Below are 16,536 nucleotides of genomic sequence, written 5' to 3'. Positions count from 1 at the left end.
GAGAGAAAGACGAAAGCTACAGTCGACCTCCTCGCTCGTCCTTTCATCGACACCTCGCCTCGGTTCCACGTTGATTCCCAAAGAGCTCATCTAAATCGTAACAAGTCCCTTCTCAACCAAGTACCCGAAGATCTTCTCCACCGCTCCCTCCACGCTCAGCTCGTCCGTCTTGATCACGATCTCTGGCGCGTCGGGCTCCTCGTAAGGCGACGAGATCCCGGTGAACTCCTTGATCTCTCCAGCTCGAGCCTTCTTGTAGAGACCTTTGGGGTCTCGGGACTCGACGACGGAGAGAGGAGCGTCGACGAAGACCTCGATGAAGGGGGTGGGAGGGGAGGCGGCGGCGTGGAGAGCTCGAGCGAGATCCCGGTCGGATTTGTCTGGGAGGAAAAGAGAACGAGAGGTCAGGGATGGTAAAGGAGGGAGGAAAAGTGAGTTGAGTGAGAGGAGGAGCTTACAAGGGGAGATGAAAGCGGTGACGGTGAGGGTGGAGGATTGGGAAAAGAGAAGGGAGACCTGGAGAGAAACCAGGGAGGGAGAGGCGAGGGATCAGCTTTCAGCCCACTCAAGAACAACAGCTCTCCTTCTCCTCTCAAACCAAAACGACGCGAGAAAAGAATCAAACTCACCTCTCCGATCCTTCGAATGTTCTCCTCTCGATCCTTAGGCGAGAATCCGAGGTCCTAAATCACCCAACAACGAACCAAAGAAAGTCAGCTCTCTTGAGTTCGAGCTCGTCATCTCTCCTCCTTCGAAGCAGAGACTGGAGACTGACCTTGTTCAACCCGAACCGAACGTTATCTCCGTCGAGCCTGAAAGCGTGAAGCTTGAGGTGGAGGAGGTGCTGCTCGAGAGCGGTAGCGATGGTGGACTATGAGGAAAGGGACGAGTTCGGGTCAGCTTCAGCCCTCCGAGCAGCTCGTTTTCTTCTTCTCCTCCTCGAGCGAGATGCTCACCTTTCCGGAAGCACTGAGTCCAGTGAGCCAGATGGTAGCTCCCTTCTGACCGAGAAGCTCAGCTCGCTCCTCAGTGGAGACCGCTGTGTAAAGGGGAGGGAGGTAGAGCGAGAGAGATCAGCGAGGAGAGTGGAGGAGAGGAGAGGGAGGGCTGAAACGAGCTCGAGAGCTCGACGAAAGGCGAAAGAGACTAACCTCCGGGGTGGAAAGTGATGTTGGTAGCCATGGTTGGGGGAGGTTAAAGACGAAGTTGATGAGTTTGGTGTGAGAGGGTTCGTGGGTGTTGGGAGCAAGAGAAGGGAGAGAGGCAAGGGAAAAAGTCAGGGCGAAGGCGCGATCTCAGCTCAGAGATTGGAGAAAAAGCGGGGAGACCAATGCGTTTCGTTCGGGAAGCTCGTATATCTTCCTCTGAAGGTAAGAGAGTCCTCCACTCTCGATACAAGTAGGTTCATGAAAATATCGTAAAGTCGCGTCCAGTCGTCCGGCCGTGCTCTGGTTCTAAAGAAAGTCCTCTCGTCGTCTTCCTCCTCGCCGTCGCCCTTCGACTCTCTCCTCACTTGTTGTGCCACAGAAGTCTGTACGAGAGAAGAGAGAAAAGGGTCAGCTTGAGATAGATCGTTGATTTCTGCGGCTGGGGCTCACGTTTTGAGGTTCTTCCAGTGATCGCTGTCGACGTAGAGGTAGGACATCGAGTTGACCTGACGCGTTCGAAACGAAAGAACGAAGAGTCAGTCAGCGTTCCTCGTTTCGAGGCTCGAGTTCGAACGCAGAGAGGAGGAGAAGGGAACTCACAAGACCGCCTGAAAAAGAGCAAGCAAGCAAAGCAAGGTGGATCAGCAAAGAAGCGAAGACGCGTCGGGAACAAAGAAAAATCGATCTCACCTTGCAACGTCTCTCCTCGATTCCTGAACACCCACATGACCATTCCCCAGGCCACGCTCGCGAACAGACCTGTACAAGCAACATTCCAAGGTCAGAAATAGTCCAGAGAAACATCTGAACGGGGCTGAGGACGAACTGAAAGGCACGGCCGCAGGAGGAACAGGTCGAATCGGACCAGCGGGTTGACCTGACGCGACTGATGGACGAGGAGGGACCGGTGAAGCTCGAGGAAGGAAGGAAGCCAGGACCCTACAAAGTACGCCCAAGAATCTATCAGCGAGACGAAGAGGGCAAGAAGCAAAGAGAGAGAGAGAGAGTACGACGAACCTCGAAGCGACGTAAAGCACGATCTAGTCGAGGTCAAAAGAAAGGTCAGCCCTCTCCCTCTTCTCGCCTCCAAACATACTCCAGAGCTACTCACCTGTTCATTAACAGCCGTCCTCTCCCCGAACGTCATGTACCCACCCAACGCTCCCGCCACAAAGGTATCCAACGACCTCTCCTTTCCTCCGTTGACCTTGCGCTGGAGGAGCATGAGCGTCTTGTAGGCTGTGACGAACTTCATCAGGTTGAGAGCGTGGGATTTGGTCGCTTTGAGGACGAAGGTCTGGAATTTGGACGAAGGGAGGGTGCGAGCAAACCGAGGAGGGGCGAGGGTGAAGGGAGGGCAACAGAGGGAGGGAGGAGGATGAAGAGAGAGAGAGAGCAAAGGTCAGCTTTCAAGCTCGTCTACTCCCTTCTCAAGATAAGATACGAAGGAGCAAAACTCACCGCCTTAGCCTTCCAATCTCCTTTATGGAAAAGCAAAGCCATCACCAACGCGTGAGGGAATCTACAACGAACGCAAACCCAAAATCCATCAGCTCTCTCGTTCCTCCTCCTCCCTCTCCGTCTCCCTGTATCTCCCTCACTCACCTAATCTTGACTCCATAAACCAATCCGTTCCTCGCTCCTTTAACGATCGCAAGCAAGTCGTGAGCTGCGGGGCTGCGTGGAGAACGAGCGATGTGAAACGAGGAAGGAAGGAAGGAGGGAGAGAGGGAGAGGTCAGCGGGGAGAGAGGTGAGGTTCGAGAGAGGGCTTTGGGTCCAGGGGAGGAAGGGCAGGAGAAGGGAGCGACGAACGAAGCAACGAAGGATTCTAGAGCGTCCATCTTTGCTGAGCCTGTGTGTGTGAAGGGGGAAAGAGGGGAGAGATGGGGCTGAACAAGGGGAAGGAAGGAGGTAACGGTTCGAAGGAGAGGAGGACGTCCCGGTTGTCGGGTCGAAACCTCGCCGCTTAGAAAGCTCGTGAGACGTTGTATTTTTCTTTGATTGGTGGTGAGCAATTTTTTCATCTCCTCTCTTCTTTTCTCTTGCAAATCTTATCGTTCGTTGTCGTTGTTGCTTCCAACGAGACGCAGAAAGATCGAACCCGCTCGCGCCCGTTGAAAGCAGACGCCTCCCTTTCCTCCCTCTAGCTTGATCAATAGACACACGAAGAAGCCTCAAAAAGAAGAATGAAATCCCTCGAGATGAACTGAAACGTGCGCTACTAATACAACCTAGAGAAAGCAAATGAAAGAAGAGAGAGAGAGAGAGAGAGAGAGAGAGAAACGGACGACTTCCCAAGCGATGAACAAAGAACGAAAACAAAACGACATCGACATCGATTCTAACCAACAACTGTTTAAAGGGTGGTAGAGACGGTCTTGGCGTCCTGTCCAAGAGCCTTAGCTCGCTTTCGCAGCTTGGCTGTAGAAACGAAAGGAAACGAAAACGAAGGTGTCAGCTTCGAAGTTGGGAGCGAAGAGAACAAGTTGGGACGGGAGAGAAAACGCACCAATGGACTTGTTTCCTCGGACTCCTCCTCCCCAGTGCTTCCTGGCCTCCTCGTACTTGTCGGAGAAGTTGGCCTTGGCGGCAGAGACGAGGGTGGCGAGGGCGGCGGTGTCCTCGGATCGGACGTCCTGGAGGACGGCGACGGAGGAGGTCTTCTTGTGAACGACGGTACCGAGTCGGGCCTTGTTCTTGACGATGACGTAAGGAACTCCCATCTGCAGGGAAGGAAGACGAAGGGAAAGAAGAGGAGTCAGCGAAGGAGAGAGGAGGGAAGAGCGAAGGGGTCGACGACGCGTCGTCGAGACGAAGGAGGTCGAAGAAGGGAGGAAGAGCTGGACGAACCTTTCGGCAAAGAGCGGGAAGGAAGACGACGAGCTCGATAGGGTCCACATCGTCGGCAATGACGACGAGGTTGGCCTTCTTAGCCTCAACGAGGGCAACGACGTGGTTGAGTCCGTACTTGACGAAGAGGGGCTTCTTGTCGGCCTTCTTCTCGACGGGCTTGTCACCAGCGGCGACCTTAGCCTCAGCCTCGGACAAGAGTCGAGCCTTCTTCTCCTGCTTGGACCTTGGGAGGGAAAGAGAGAGGAAGAGGGAGGAAATCAGCGTCGAGAGTCGAAGCGTCGAGAAGGAGGAGAGAGCGATGGACTCACTCGGGCTTGTACTTGTTGAGGAGCTGGAAGAGCTGGGTGGCGGTGTTCTTGTCGAGGGTGTGCGAGAACTGGGCGATCGCAGGGGGGACCTGAGGAGAGGAGAGGAGGAAGAAGGGAGTCAGCGACGACGAGACGAAGACGAAGAACGAAGACGAGAACGAAACGTACCTTCAACCTCTGGTGGAGGATGACCTTCTGCCTCTGGAGTCGGACGTACTCGGGCCACTTGACGAATCGAGTGAGATCGGTGTTGGGGGGGAGGTCTCCTCCTGTGAAGATCGAAAGGAAAGGGTCGAAGGTCAGTTCGAGAAGAACGAAAGGAAAGAGAGACGCGACGAGGACGAACCAATTCCGTAAGATCGAGTCTTCTTCTCGAAGAGGGGGTTCTTAGCCTCCTTCTTTCCTCCCTTGGGGTCTGAGGATGACGAAGATTGAACCGAAAGGAGAAGCGAGAAGGGAGTCAGTTCGATGTTCGAGAAAGAGAAGAAAGGGAAGTCGAAACTCACAAGGGGCCTTGGCGACGGTCTTTCCTTTGGCGACGGCTTTGGGCTGATATGGTCATTGAGTGTAAGAAAGAGAGGGAAGAAAGGGAAAGGAAGAGAAACGAAGAAGGGAGAGAAAGAGGAAGAAGGGAAAAGGTAAGCTATCCATCTTCGTGTAAAGGAAGACGAACGGTGCTAGCCCAAATCCCAAGCTTCGCTCTCCGACTCTCCTCCTCTCGATTCTCGTTCTCTTCGATTCTCCATCAATCGTTGTGCTCTACGGCGTCCTTCGGACAAGTTGACTGATAGCCGTTCCCAGCATGCAACGAGTCGTCAGGGAAACGCCCAGCCTGCCTCGCCAACGGGGGTATGGGACAGTCGAGTCCAGGTTTCCCCTTCCAAAAGGAGAACGACGACGACCAGTCTTGGGATGTCCTCCGAGGCACGAACGACGAGAGGTTGCCGACGACGAGAACGAGGGACGACGACGATGCTTGAGGAGAGGTCCGATGGCAGGTTGTCGAAAGCTCCGAAGGAAGGAAGAGAAGAAGGAGTCGTTGAAGAGGGAGAGGGAGAAGAGAGGAAGGAGGAGTCGGAGGGATGGAAGTCGATCAGGGTCGCCCAGGAAGGAAGAGAAAAGAGAAAAGATGCGAAAGATAGACAGGGTTGAATGAGAAGGATATGGTGAGGAAAGAGTAGGTGTCTTTGAAGAGCCAGGATTGACGAGGAAGGGAAGTTTGAAGAAGGAAGAGACAGAGCTCGACCTTCAACAAACTTCCGACCCTTCCTCCACCTTGATGCTCCTCTCGACCTGCTCAACCTGCCAGAGAATCCTCCTCCCCTGCGACCTAAACGATCCTCTCCCTCTACTGCTCCCTCTGTAGCGAGTCCTTCATCTCGAACAACCAGAGCCTCACCACCATACAACCTCGTCAAACTCGGAAGACCCAGGACTCCTCCTCGAGCTCGAACGACCTCCGTTGAAAATGAGCTTCGAGGTTCCTTCGTCGGTCCTCTGGTGAATATCGAAGTCGAAGCTGTTCCCATGAGTGTCGTCGATCCCTACGACGAGTCCGTGCTGGTGCGAAGGACGACTGGCTGAAGGTGAACCCTGAAAGTAGAAGGAAGAAAAACCCTTCGTCCTCGTCTGTCCCTCTCGGTCAGAAAAAGCCTCTCCTCCTCCTTCTCTTCTCGCCCTTGCCTCGTTCACACACAGAAGAAAAAGAGCTTTGTAGGCTCTTCTTCCAAGTGAGATCCCAAAGAAGAGAGCAAGGAAAGAAGGAGAGTTGAAGCGAGCTCGAACTGTTTCCCTCGAAGAGGCGAGAGCAGCACAAAACGCGAAGGAGGTCTCGAAGGGGAACGAGAGAACGAGAAGAGAGAGAAGAGAGAACCTGCTTGGGGATGGACTAGTCTCTTGAGGATATACTACGAACCATGTTGAGGAGTAGAAGAGGGAAGTCTTGAGGGTGGTGAACGGTTCGGGGTAGTGAAGGTTGGAGGGAAAAGAAAGGGAACGGAAGGGAGCCAGAAAGAAACGCAGATTTTGGATTTCGAACTCCTCCTCCCCTTGCCCTCTCCTCAACTCGTTTCCTCTTCTTCTGACCGACCTCCAGCAAGAAATTGTGCGTATATAGAAATCTCACCCAGATCTATATACTCCCACCAAGCCCTTCACTTACTCCCTGTCTCCCTCTTCTTGCTTTTTTCAATCCTGTCCTCCGTCCACCTCCAACCTCCTCACCAACACCAAAACCTTCAACCTCACCACCCCTCCTCCTTGGACTCTCCCTCGCTCCCTCCGTCTTCAACCCCCGACGTTCATCCACAGTCCAATGGCTCCCTCCACCACCGTCCCTACTGCCGAGGTCAGTAGAAACCTATACAGAAGGAGGAGAGGAAGGGAAGGGAAGGGAACGAAGGAAGGGGAGCCTGCGCGAGGGGAAGAACACTTGGATGGATTTTTGAGCTGAAGGGGAAGGAGGAAGGAGGGGAGGGGAATCAGAGCTCGCTCCTTCCTTCCTTCCTTTCCACTCGGATCCCTTAGCGTCAAGGGAGGAGATTGTAGAGCAGGGTCCGAAGAACACGTCTGTAAGTTCAGAATACTGACTTTGTCTCGTCTTCACGTCGGTTGGAACCCACAGCAAATCGCCGTCCCGGAGACTCTCCTCAAGAAGAGGAAGACTTCCGAGAAGACCAGGGAGGAGAAGCTCGTCAAGGCTTCCGAGGCCAGGAAGGTACGTCTATGCGTTCAGCTTGGTTTGGGTCCAAAGGGAGCACTTGGGGTTGAAGAAGGGAGGAACGAACGAGGTCACAACGGAAGGGAGCAAGGGGAAACCAAACCCGACCTCTCTCTTCTTCTCGCCTTCGTGTCTGTGTGTCAAGAGATGATGAATCGTTACCCACTACGTAATTTACGACTAGCCTTGCACGGCGTTGCTGTCACAAATTTAACCATCTTTTCGGGTCTGATTCTTCACACAACACGACCCAACAACCACCGACCTCACCTCCCTCCCCTCCTTCTTCGAAGCTCGTTTACTGACTCCTCCTCCTCCTCCTCTTCTTTCTTTCCTTTCTCTGGACTCGATGGTTCACAGGCTAACCGAGCCAAGAGGCAGGTCATCTTCAAGCGAGCTGACCAGTACGTCAAGGAGTACACCCAGCGAGAGAAGGAGGAGATCCGACTTCGACGAGAGGCCCGAGCCAGCGGAGACTTCTACGTCCCTGCCCAGCCCAAGGTCTTCTTCGTTATCCGACTCCGAGGGTGAGTCTTTCTTCTCGTTTATCTAGTGGTGGTGCTGGTGTGGGTTTGGGTGTTGCGAAGGAAGGGAGGGAAGGAGCGGAGGAGAGGTCGGTCCTTCGTTTGAGCTGACCCTTGTTCGTTCCTTCTTCTTCACTCCCTTCCCTCAGTATCAACGAGATCGCCCCCAAGCCTCGAAAGATCCTGCAGCTCCTCCGACTCCTCCAGATCAACAACGGAGTCTTCGTCAAGGTCACCAAGGCTACCCAGCAGATGCTTCGGTTCGTTTCTCAGCACCCTCCTTCCTTCCTCCCCTCCCTTCGACCTCGTCGTCCTTCCGCTAACCGAGTTCCTTTCTCTCCCTCCTTCGCGTCTCTCAGATTGGTCGAGCCCTACGTCACCTACGGAGAGCCCAACCTTTCCACCGTCCGAGCTCTCATCTACAAGCGAGGGTTCGTTCAGCTCTCCCTCCTCCGGTCTTTCGTTTCGAGCTCGAGTGTCTCCTCTTTACTGACTCTCCTTTCCCTTCTTTCCTTTCTACAGTTACGGTAAGGTCCAGAAGCAGCGAATCCCCTTGACCGAGAACGCCATCATCGAGAAGGCCCTCGGAGAGAAGGGAATCATCTGCATTGAGGAGTGAGTTTCCGAGCTTCGACACTCTCTCTTTCCCCCCTTCGACCAGGTCGTCGAACGCGTCTCCGAGACTCAAGCTGACTCTTTACTCTCCTTCCTTTCTTTCTCTCAGTCTCGTCCACGAGATCGTCACCGGTGGACCCAACTTCAAGGCTGCTTCCAACTTCCTCTGGCCCTTCAAGCGTGAGTCTCCTTCGTCTCGTCTTCTCCCTCTTTCCGACTCTCTCCTTCACCTTCTTCCCTCGTCGAACAAACCTCTCGCTGACTCTCTCCTCCCTCTCTTTCCTTTCTTTCTTCACTCAGTTTCCAACCCCAACGGAGGATGGAGGGCGCGAAAGTTCCTCGGATACGTCGAGGGTGGAGACGCTGGTCTTCGAGAGTCGTCGATCAACAAGCTCGTCAAGTCTATGTAGAGAGAGTGAGAGAGAATTATATTTGTTTCTTTCTTCTTTCTTGTTTAGGTTTTGCTTCGAGAATGTTGGTTTCCTTCTGCTAGATGGCGCTGTGCGAACGAGAAATGAGTTTTGCGAGTTCAGGAGGGAGGGGGAGGAGAACGGGATGGGAATGAGTTTCCGTTGCCTTTTCGCGCTTTAGAAACGAACGAGGAGAAGGGAAGAGAGGAAGAGAATTGGTCGCGTTGGGGTTGGGAGAGTGCTGGAGAGGGAGGGAGGTTGAACGAGGGCGGGAGCGAGGATCAAGGGTGAGTCGTCGAAACTCGACGCGTCGTTTCTCTTGACGCTCCTTCTGCGTTTGATCTTTCCCTTTCACTCCTCTTCTCTAACCTCCCATCTCATCGAAGCTGACCACTCACTCTTCGCTCGATCCGACCCATATAGATCCGAACCTTTCCTCTCTTCCCAGCCCCCGATGCGTCGGATTCCTTCTGAAGCCGTCAGCTCCTGAAGGGTCCGTATCGAAAAGGAGACGAAACACGACGGGGTTGGAGGTTTTCGAGGGGGAGTCTTGATAGGCTTTCGAAGGAAGAGATGAACGACACAGCCTTTGGTATAGAGGATGAGAGTTTCGACTAAGAATGAGGGAGGAGAGATAAGGAGGGGGGAAGGAGGAGTCGAAAGTTGAGTGGTGGTCGAGAGAGAGAGGGAGAGAAAACGAGAATAAGTAGTGAAACGAGAGGAGTCAAAGGGAACTCCAAAAGGGAGCGATCAAGGACTGAAACGAGTCGAGAAAGAAGGGGCTAAGAAGGGAGCTCGAGAGCGAAGGTGAAACGAGGGAGAGATGAAAGGGACGCGTCAAAGGGACGACGAACGACGAGGGGGAGGGAGCGAGAGCGAAACAGAAAGAGAAACGAGAGGGTGAGACGAAGGCTAGGCCTTTCGGTAGGAGCGGGACTGGGGAAGAGAGGGACCGAGAGAAAAGAGGGGCGAGAGCATCAGAGACGTCCTGGACTTTACAGCTCCCCTCCAAAGAAAGGAGACAGTAGGAGCTGACTGTCTCTCTCTTTCCCTTCTTTTTTTCCCACGAAGATCACGTCGTCTCCTCCTCCCAAACCACCACCATCAACCAACCTCTTCACTCGACAGCTCTAGAGCGAAACAATGTCTACCCAAACCCACTCCTCCCCCGTCGTCGTTCGACCTTTCCATCATCGCAACATCCCCTCCGTCACGACCTTCCACTCTCAGGAGATCCCTCCTCAAGAGAAGCAGCAGAACGGAGCTGAGGCGAAACATCATCACATCGAAACTGGAGTCAAGAATGAGACGGTCGACACTTTCGAGAGGACTCAAGTTGGAGGGGAGGAGGTCGTCGCTGGGATCAATTTGAAGGAGGAGTTCAAGGTTGTTGAAGGAGGGTGGCATGGGTATGTTGAGTGGGAGAAGGAGGAGGAGAGGGAGAAGGGGGAGAAGGCGAAGAAGGTTTTGCTGTGAGTTCTCGTAAGAAGAGCCTGAGCGAGGGTCGAAAGTGGAGGTCGAGCTCGAGGGGGCGACTGAGGACGTTTTGACCGATCTTTTCTCGTTCGGTTTCCTCTTATCAGCACCAAGAAGTTCACTCCTATCCCTGAGTTGTAAGTACGCTCTCGTTCTTTCTCTTCGCTAGTGGAGAGCTTACAACTTCCTCTCAACGAATATACAGCCAGTACGGTCCTCTCCCAACTCGAAACCCGATCCTCTTCGGAGAACGATGGAAAGAGTACCACCTCTCCCTCGGTCCCGCTCCGAGAGAGGTTCCTGCAGAGTCGTGGGCCATCGTTCAAGAGGAGAAAGCCAAGGACATGCTTCACGTCCTCGAGTTTCCTTACAACGGCTCGCCTTCCTTCGTACGTCGTCCTCCTTTTCTCATCGACGCGTCGTTTCTCCTTCTGACTTTCGTTCCATTCCTTCTCCACAGACCGCTCTCATGAAGAACCACATCACTCCCAACAAAGATCACTTCGTGCGGAACCACGGTGGAGTCCCTACCTACGATGATCCTCTCTCGGAGACGTCTCCTTACACGTTCGAGGTTGGAGGACTCGTTGGAAAGGCTGGATCCCTCACTCTCGCTGAACTCATGGACGAGACCAAGTTCCCTCAGAAGGAGATGACCATTACTCTTCAGTGCTGTGGAACGAGGAGGACTGAGCAGATCGAGTACGCTCCTGGAGAGGGAGACGAACTTCTTTCGGCGTGAGTTCGACGCGTCGCACTTCGACCTTTCCCTTTTCTTCTCTTCGTTCCCTTTTCGACGAGCTGACCGTTTCACCTGTCTTCCTTCTTTGAAAGTCCTTGGGGAGAAGGAGCAATCGGAACCGCCGTCTACAAAGGTTCGAGCTCGACAACCCTTCGCGTCGCGTCGATGGAGCTGACCTTTGTTCCTCTCCTTCGACTTCCTTCGGACCATTTTCCCACCCAGGAGTCGCTCTTCGACACGTCCTAGAACACTTTGGAGGCGTCAAGAACGAGACCTCTCACGTCGAGTTCATCGGAGCCGATACCTACTTCAAGAAGAGTGAGCGGTGAACGAGACGAAGTCTTCGAGTTTGATTGCGACGCACGACTGACCATTCTTCACTCTTCCGTCCCTTTTCCGCTCCCATCAGACACTGTCTACAACTACGCCGTCTCGGTCCCGTACAGGAAGGTCATGAGCAACTTCGACGAAGTCATTCTTGCGTACCAGATGAACGGTGTTCCTCTTCCCAAGATCCATGGAGGCCCCCTTCGAGTCGTCGTCGCTGGATACATCGGAGCTCGATCGACCAAGTGGTTGACTAGGATCAACGTTCTCGACGAGCCCTCCAACGGACCCGTTCAGCGACAGTGGATCCCCTCTCTTCGCCGGTTTCCTCTTTCTCGTCTCGTCTCGAAACTCACTCTCCTTCTTCTCACTCCACCCTTCCTTCAGAGAGTACCTCTACTTCAACCATCAGTTCGGAAAGCACAACGTCACGTACTCACATGGATTCTCGATTCAAGACGTCAGTCGCGACGTTCACTTCCGAAAACGGAGCGCGTTCGTCGAAGCTGACCTCGTGTTTTTCGGTTTTTCTCTTCGACCAGATGCCCGTCGCTTCTGCGATTCTGTTCCCTGCTCCCAAGTCAGTTCAGGTTCACGACGGATTCATCGACGTCGCTGGTTGGGCTTACTCTGGAGGAGGACGATGGATCGAACGAGTCGAAGTCAGCACCGATGGAGGATTCAAGTTCGTTCCCTCCCTTTCACCCATCCCTCTTCTTTCAAAAGTTGAGCTGATCCTTACTTTGCATCTTCGCAGCTGGTTCGAAGTCGTTCGTCGCTCGTTTCCTTTCCTACGCGCTGCTGCTCAATTTGAACTGACCTCCGACCTCCTCTACCTCTTCACTTGATCCAGCCTGAGAAGAACCTCTCTCCCAAGTTCTACCATGCAAAACGACTCTGGCACATGTCGGTTCCCGTCATCGCTGAAGGGTGGCTCGAGGTATGTCGTTCTTCCTCGTTCCATCTCTTATCTTCGACGTGACGACCGACACCGACTCGACTGACTCTCGTTCTCTTTTCGGTCTGTTTTCAGCTTTGTGTTCGAGCTTGGGATAACGGTTCGTGCCTTCCTCAGTCATGAGATTCGAGACAGTCAGAATCGAATCGTCAAGCTGACCTTCGTCGCATCTTCCCTTTCCCAGCTTGCAACACTCAGCCTACCAACCCTCGAGGTGAGCTCCATCTTGTGCCGCATCTCTTGAGCCCTGAGAGTAGTTAACCTCGTCTCCTTCCCATCTTTGCAGACGCTTGGAACTGGACTCTCCAGTGAGTTGAGCTCTCGTCCTCCGTTCCATCTCTCTCGTCTCATTGATCCGACCTCGTCTCTCTTCTTTTCCTCTCCTCTCAGCGTCACTTCAACCGTTCACAGGATGAAGGTCTGTCTTTCTACTTACCCTTCATGATCTTCTATTCGAGCCTCTGCTGATCTGCCTACCTTCCTCGCAGGTCTACTCCGTCAATCGAAACAACGCCGCCACTCGAGAGCGACTCGAGAAGCTCGAAGCTGCTGGAGATGGAATCGAGCCCCTTACTCGACCTGCCAAGATTCTCGTCGAGCCTCTCGACGAGTACAAGAAGGCGATGGAGGAGAAGGGAATCAGGGAGCCTAGGGAGTGAGAGACGGAGGGAGGACGACGTCCCTCGTGTTGCTGGGAGGGAGGTTGGGGCTGAGGTGATAACGACTCTTTGACGACTGCTTTTGCTTGAATTGATTGAAGATATGTGCTCTTTACAAAGCGAGGTGGAAAGAACGGAAGGCTCAAGGACGACGAATGAGACGACGCGACGGGACTTCGAAATCGGCGACGGATACGCGAGTCCGGTCTCATCTAGAGAGATATCAACACTGATAATCTTTAAAGGTTCTTCCTGAATCTAGTCTCAGCCTAGTACTGAGGTGCAAACATCATCAATCCTGCTTCGAAGCCGCCTTCGACGCGATCCACTCCCGAATGAACGTCGAGCTCATCTTCACCTCCTTCATCTTCTTCCCGTCGTCCCCCAATTCCTCGTCCGTCATATGGGAGATCACCGAGATGATGAAGGTGTGTAGTGAGGAAAGGGCGTGTTCTTTGCGATGCTTTGCGACTGCAGGAGAGCGACACCGAAGTGAGCGCGTCGCCCTCTTCACGTCTCCTCCTCAACGTCGAAAGATAGACACCACTCACTAGCCTCCCCACCAGCCACAGTCTCCTGGCTAAGTACCAAAGCCTGGATATCGGGATCCGTCGCTGTGGGTCCGTAGACGTCCTTGATGGCGACGATCTCGTACTCGAGCGAAGGGTTGATGAGGTTGACAAAGGAGGAGAGGAGTTGTTTCCGGAGAGATAAGGGTTGGAGGTATTCGCTATGAGCTTTGTGAACCAGGAGGGCGTCGTCTGAATAACGAAGTCGAGGAGAGAGCGAAAGAAAACAGGTTCAGTTGAGCTGGCACGAACGAGCGAAAGCGAAACCGAGGACGAAAGGGAAGAGGAGCTCACCGCTGACTCCGACAATGAGTTTCCTAGAGGCTACGAGAATGGCCATAGTGAGGAGTATCTTGTGACCGGCGTGGATGTGGTCGAAGGAGCCTGAAGAGCGAAAGAAGGGAGGAAGTCAGCTGGGGAGGCGATGGGCTGAAGGGGAGTCGACCGCTTCTGAGCTTGAAGGAAGGGCTGACCTCCGAGAGCAACGACTGGATAGGTAGCGGGAAGGGGAGACTTCGGAGAGTTCTTGTAGAAGTCGGTTGGGAAGGAAGATGAGCTGAGAGGCGAAGGCGAGTAAGGGAGAACGAAGCTCGACGAGGGGAGAGTCGGGAGCGAGGAAGGAAGCTCGGAATCATCTGCAAGGAAGGCCAAGCAGCGAGCAACAGGGTCATCAGCTTCTCCGCTCTCTCCCTAATCAATGCCACATCGAACAGAATGGAACTCACCTCCCTCCAGCCTCCAAACGACCTCCCAGCCCTTCCCCTCCTCCGCTTCGTTCCTTCCCTCCCACCTCCTCTCATCTCCCTTCTCGCCTCCCAACCCTTGCATGACCACATCTACCTCGAACAGCACTCTCCCTTCCTTTTGAGCAACCCTGACGGCCTCTCCGTAAACCTTCCCGAGGAAGGTCTGAATCGTCTCCCAGTGGGCTGACGGAGGAAGGCCGAGAGGAGGAGGTTGGAAGAGCGAGCTCAACAGATAGATGGTCAAGTGAGAGGACGTGAGAAGGGAGGCTTGTCGAATGGAAGGGTAAAACTGCTGAGGAGTGAGAAGCTGGTGAAGAGTTGGTACTGGGAGGAGGAGGAGGGAGGTCGAGACCGGCGAGGTGGGTAAGGGAGCCATCGTGGAAGGAGGGGAGGGAGCGAAGGGGGGGTTGAAGAGATGGAGCTCGTTCAGGAGTTGAGGGTTTCAGACGCAGTGGATTCTGGGTATACAAGTTTGAGGTGTATGGAGAGGTGCTGGCTGAACAAGAGGTGGGTGTACTAGAATCGCTGGGGAAGGAATGGCGTGAGGGAAGATGTGGATGGGGACTTGTTCGATTCGTTCGAACTCGACAGCTTGTGGTTCTTCTTTTGGCGCCGTCGTCAAGGCAAGTAACCTCCAGCAGATTATAATTTTTAGGTAGGGGAGAGAAAGACTCATAGATGCCTGAGAAGGACCTACGGCGATGCAGGTGCATTTCCAACTCTCTTCGAACCTGTCGAAGAGAGGAAAGACGTCCGTTGGGTTCGACTGACGCGACGTATAATGACCCAACGCTTTCCTGCAGTCTTGAGCAGACGATTCGGATCTGAACCCCAAACATCTAGATAGTATATAACGCTGAGACTTCGAGCAAAATTCAACCAGGACTCCCTCCTTCTCTAATCGGTCAAACTCGTCTGAGAGATGTGAGCTCCCTGCTCTGCTCATTGATCTCTACTGGAGAAGACTGTAGAGCCCAATTCCACCCAGGAGCACTAGAAGTAGAAGAAGATGCGGTCAAGTCAGCAAGAGATCTTCAGAGAGAACCGCTCGTCCGAACCCACCGAGCTTGAGTTGGGGATTTTCATTCTGGAGGAACAAAGCGGAAGTCGATCAGCATCCGAGAATTCATGATGCTCAGAGATGTTGGGTGACGCGTGAGGCTTACAACTGGAAGCCAGAGAGGAGCGAAGAGAGAAAAGTAGACGCGTCGTAGTTCAGCTTTGGCCGGCGCGGTGAGAGGGAGATGGAGAAAGACGCGAAGGACTGACCAGCTGTAGATCAGGAGCAAGATTATGCCACCAAGAACGTTGTCAGACACTGATATTGAGAAGGAGGGAAGAGACAAGAGAACGAACCGATCGTCGCGTAGCCTGCGAAAAACGAGACGCGTCGCGGTCGAACCAAACATCAGCTCTCTGCCAACCTTCCGAGCTCAGAGAGCGTCCGGACCTACCGACGTAAGGCAAGAATCTATGGTCAAAAAGGGTTGAAACAATCAGCTTACGACCGTTCTGTACTCGCCAACTCGATCTCTTTGTTGATGGAATCAAAAGTGAGCCCACGCTCACCCTTGTACTCTTCCAACGATGTTCTTCCTCCTCAGCCACATCTCTCCGTCGTAGAAGTCGATATCGTCAACCGGATTGTTGTCTCCCTTCGTCAGGAGGAGCTGATCTGGAAGGTCAGAGTCAGGCCTTCAGAGTTCCACGTCGACAAAGAAGAAGAAAAAAAACGAGCGACGTGTCAGTTTCTGCGTTTCTGTGCGACTTGCTCTATAGGTTGAGGTCTTCAAGAAGAAGAAAAGCTTACAAGTCATGCACTTCTATCACTCGATGAACGATAGGCGTTGCTGCTGAGGTTTTGTAGACGGTGATGTCGCCGACGAGATAAGGAGCTGTCGAAGGATTGGTGAGGAAGAGGATATCGCCTCTTTGGAAGGCCGGTTCCATGGATTCTCTGAGGGTCAATTTACAAAAAAGCGAAGGCGTGCGTTTTGTGAGCTCTCGAAAAAGGAGATGGAAGGAAGGGAAAGAAGCTCACGAGAGAACAACCACGACAGGCGATTCGCAGTTTGTTGCGAGGCAGAGCGTCTTCCACATCACTAGACCTGCATGAAAGATGATCATCAGCTCAAACTCAGGAGCAGAACCATGATCGACGAACATGAGCTCAAGACGCTGAAGAGGCGGAGAGCTTGAAGCAGGATCTGGAAGGACGAGGAGCATCGGACGAAGGCGTTGAGGGAACAAGGTCAGCTTGGTCTTGTTCTCCTCTCGCGATTCTGCTGTGATATAAGTGCGAGGAACTGACGCCTCTAATACCCAGCTTCTTAATCGTCTCTATTTCTGATCCGAACATCTTCTTCGAGGTCGGGATTTGAGGGAAAGAAGATCAAAGGGAGATCGAAGCTCAACACGGAGGCGCGTTTCAGGTTCCCCTTGTTCTCTCTCGTTCTTGTTCAAGTTGGGTTCTACAACGC

General features: G+C 53.4%; 7 protein-coding genes across 7 annotated transcripts; 2 read left to right on the top strand and 5 right to left on the bottom strand.

The window, feature by feature from the left end:
- Positions 1-90: 90 nt before the first annotated feature.
- MET14 (adenylyl-sulfate kinase) lies at positions 91-1,182 on the bottom strand (the record flags this gene model as incomplete). The annotated part of the gene is made up of 6 exons (XM_076637282.1): positions 91-380; positions 459-516; positions 630-683; positions 776-871; positions 957-1,039; positions 1,152-1,182. 6 exons carry the CDS (start codon positions 1,180-1,182, stop codon positions 91-93), a joined length of 612 nt encoding a protein of 203 aa, XP_076499145.1.
- A 211-nt stretch (positions 1,183-1,393) lies between these two features.
- On the bottom strand, positions 1,394-3,069 carry BDY24DRAFT_380668 (Tim17/Tim22/Tim23/Pmp24 family protein). Its single transcript, XM_076639211.1, has 10 exons — positions 2,963-3,069; positions 2,754-2,825; positions 2,610-2,670; positions 2,260-2,445; positions 2,166-2,188; positions 1,975-2,087; positions 1,839-1,907; positions 1,749-1,756; positions 1,599-1,654; positions 1,394-1,531 (listed from the first exon to the last, which is right to left on the bottom strand). The coding sequence occupies exons 1-10, from the start codon at positions 2,989-2,991 to the stop codon at positions 1,510-1,512; spliced, it is 639 nt and encodes a 212-aa protein (XP_076499144.1). The 5' UTR covers positions 2,992-3,069; the 3' UTR covers positions 1,394-1,509.
- A 394-nt stretch (positions 3,070-3,463) lies between these two features.
- BDY24DRAFT_408879 (60S ribosomal protein L8) lies at positions 3,464-6,229 on the bottom strand (the record flags this gene model as incomplete). The annotated part of the gene is made up of 7 exons (XM_076642807.1): positions 3,464-3,571; positions 3,660-3,873; positions 4,001-4,226; positions 4,312-4,400; positions 4,480-4,580; positions 4,658-4,726; positions 6,220-6,229. The coding sequence occupies 7 exons, from the start codon at positions 6,227-6,229 to the stop codon at positions 3,507-3,509; spliced, it is 774 nt and encodes a 257-aa protein (XP_076499143.1). The 3' UTR covers positions 3,464-3,506.
- A 396-nt stretch (positions 6,230-6,625) lies between these two features.
- BDY24DRAFT_337493 (uL30 family ribosomal protein) lies at positions 6,626-8,579 on the top strand (the record flags this gene model as incomplete). The annotated part of the gene is made up of 8 exons (XM_076637291.1): positions 6,626-6,658; positions 6,935-7,027; positions 7,391-7,557; positions 7,704-7,814; positions 7,914-7,985; positions 8,077-8,169; positions 8,279-8,349; positions 8,470-8,579. 8 exons carry the CDS (start codon positions 6,626-6,628, stop codon positions 8,577-8,579), a joined length of 750 nt encoding a protein of 249 aa, XP_076499142.1.
- Positions 8,580-9,670: 1,091 nt separating this feature from the next.
- On the top strand, positions 9,671-12,820 carry BDY24DRAFT_380662 (sulfite oxidase). The gene is made up of 16 exons (XM_076639210.1): positions 9,671-10,051; positions 10,163-10,192; positions 10,261-10,444; positions 10,516-10,793; positions 10,890-10,930; positions 11,020-11,115; positions 11,207-11,426; positions 11,512-11,584; positions 11,667-11,809; positions 11,882-11,894; positions 11,978-12,064; positions 12,158-12,182; positions 12,267-12,296; positions 12,369-12,390; positions 12,473-12,500; positions 12,571-12,820. The coding sequence occupies exons 1-16, from the start codon at positions 9,723-9,725 to the stop codon at positions 12,739-12,741; spliced, it is 1,770 nt and encodes a 589-aa protein (XP_076499141.1). The 5' UTR covers positions 9,671-9,722; the 3' UTR covers positions 12,742-12,820.
- A 197-nt stretch (positions 12,821-13,017) lies between these two features.
- On the bottom strand, positions 13,018-14,667 carry CAB4 (putative pantetheine-phosphate adenylyltransferase). The gene is made up of 5 exons (XM_076639208.1): positions 14,036-14,667; positions 13,784-13,945; positions 13,605-13,694; positions 13,293-13,502; positions 13,018-13,212 (listed from the first exon to the last, which is right to left on the bottom strand). Exons 1-5 carry the CDS (start codon positions 14,430-14,432, stop codon positions 13,034-13,036), a joined length of 1,038 nt encoding a protein of 345 aa, XP_076499140.1. The 5' UTR covers positions 14,433-14,667; the 3' UTR covers positions 13,018-13,033.
- A 954-nt stretch (positions 14,668-15,621) lies between these two features.
- Positions 15,622-16,415, bottom strand: BDY24DRAFT_337649 (uncharacterized protein; the record flags this gene model as incomplete). Its single annotated transcript, XM_076637296.1, has 5 exons — positions 15,622-15,751; positions 15,867-16,013; positions 16,098-16,164; positions 16,221-16,263; positions 16,368-16,415. 5 exons carry the CDS (start codon positions 16,413-16,415, stop codon positions 15,622-15,624), a joined length of 435 nt encoding a protein of 144 aa, XP_076499139.1.
- Positions 16,416-16,536: the final 121 nt, after the last annotated feature.

The sequence above is a fragment of the Mrakia frigida genome, assembly GCF_051309035.1.
Source record: "Mrakia frigida strain ATCC 22029 unplaced genomic scaffold BDY24scaffold_6, whole genome shotgun sequence".
Classification (NCBI taxonomy): Eukaryota; Fungi; Basidiomycota; class Tremellomycetes; order Cystofilobasidiales; family Mrakiaceae; genus Mrakia; species Mrakia frigida.
Note: the sequence above shows the minus strand (reverse complement) of the source record. Positions and strands in the feature narration are given on the sequence as shown.

Coding starts and splice junctions, on each gene's coding strand:
- BDY24DRAFT_380662 (XM_076639210.1), top strand. CDS start 9,723: ATGTCTACCCAAACCCACTCCTCCCCCGTCGTCGTTCGACCTTTCCAT. Junction 10,193..10,260: donor TTCACTCCTATCCCTGAGTT/GTAAGTACGCTC, acceptor ACGAATATACAG/CCAGTACGGTCCTCTCCCAA. Junction 10,931..11,019: donor CGGAACCGCCGTCTACAAAG/GTTCGAGCTCGA, acceptor TTTCCCACCCAG/GAGTCGCTCTTCGACACGTC.
- BDY24DRAFT_380668 (XM_076639211.1), bottom strand. CDS start 2,991: ATGGACGCTCTAGAATCCTTCGTTGCTTC. Junction 2,088..2,165: donor GTGCTTTACGTCGCTTCGAG/GTTCGTCGTACT, acceptor CGTACTTTGTAG/GGTCCTGGCTTCCTTCCTTC. Junction 1,908..1,974: donor TCCTGCGGCCGTGCCTTTCA/GTTCGTCCTCAG, acceptor TTGCTTGTACAG/GTCTGTTCGCGAGCGTGGCC.
- CAB4 (XM_076639208.1), bottom strand. CDS start 14,432: ATGGCTCCCTTACCCACCTCGCCGGTCTCGACCTCCCTCCTCCTCCTC. Junction 13,946..14,035: donor CGTTTGGAGGCTGGAGGGAG/GTGAGTTCCATT, acceptor CCTTCCTTGCAG/ATGATTCCGAGCTTCCTTCC. Junction 13,213..13,292: donor TGTGGCTGGTGGGGAGGCTA/GTGAGTGGTGTC, acceptor GCTCTCCTGCAG/TCGCAAAGCATCGCAAAGAA.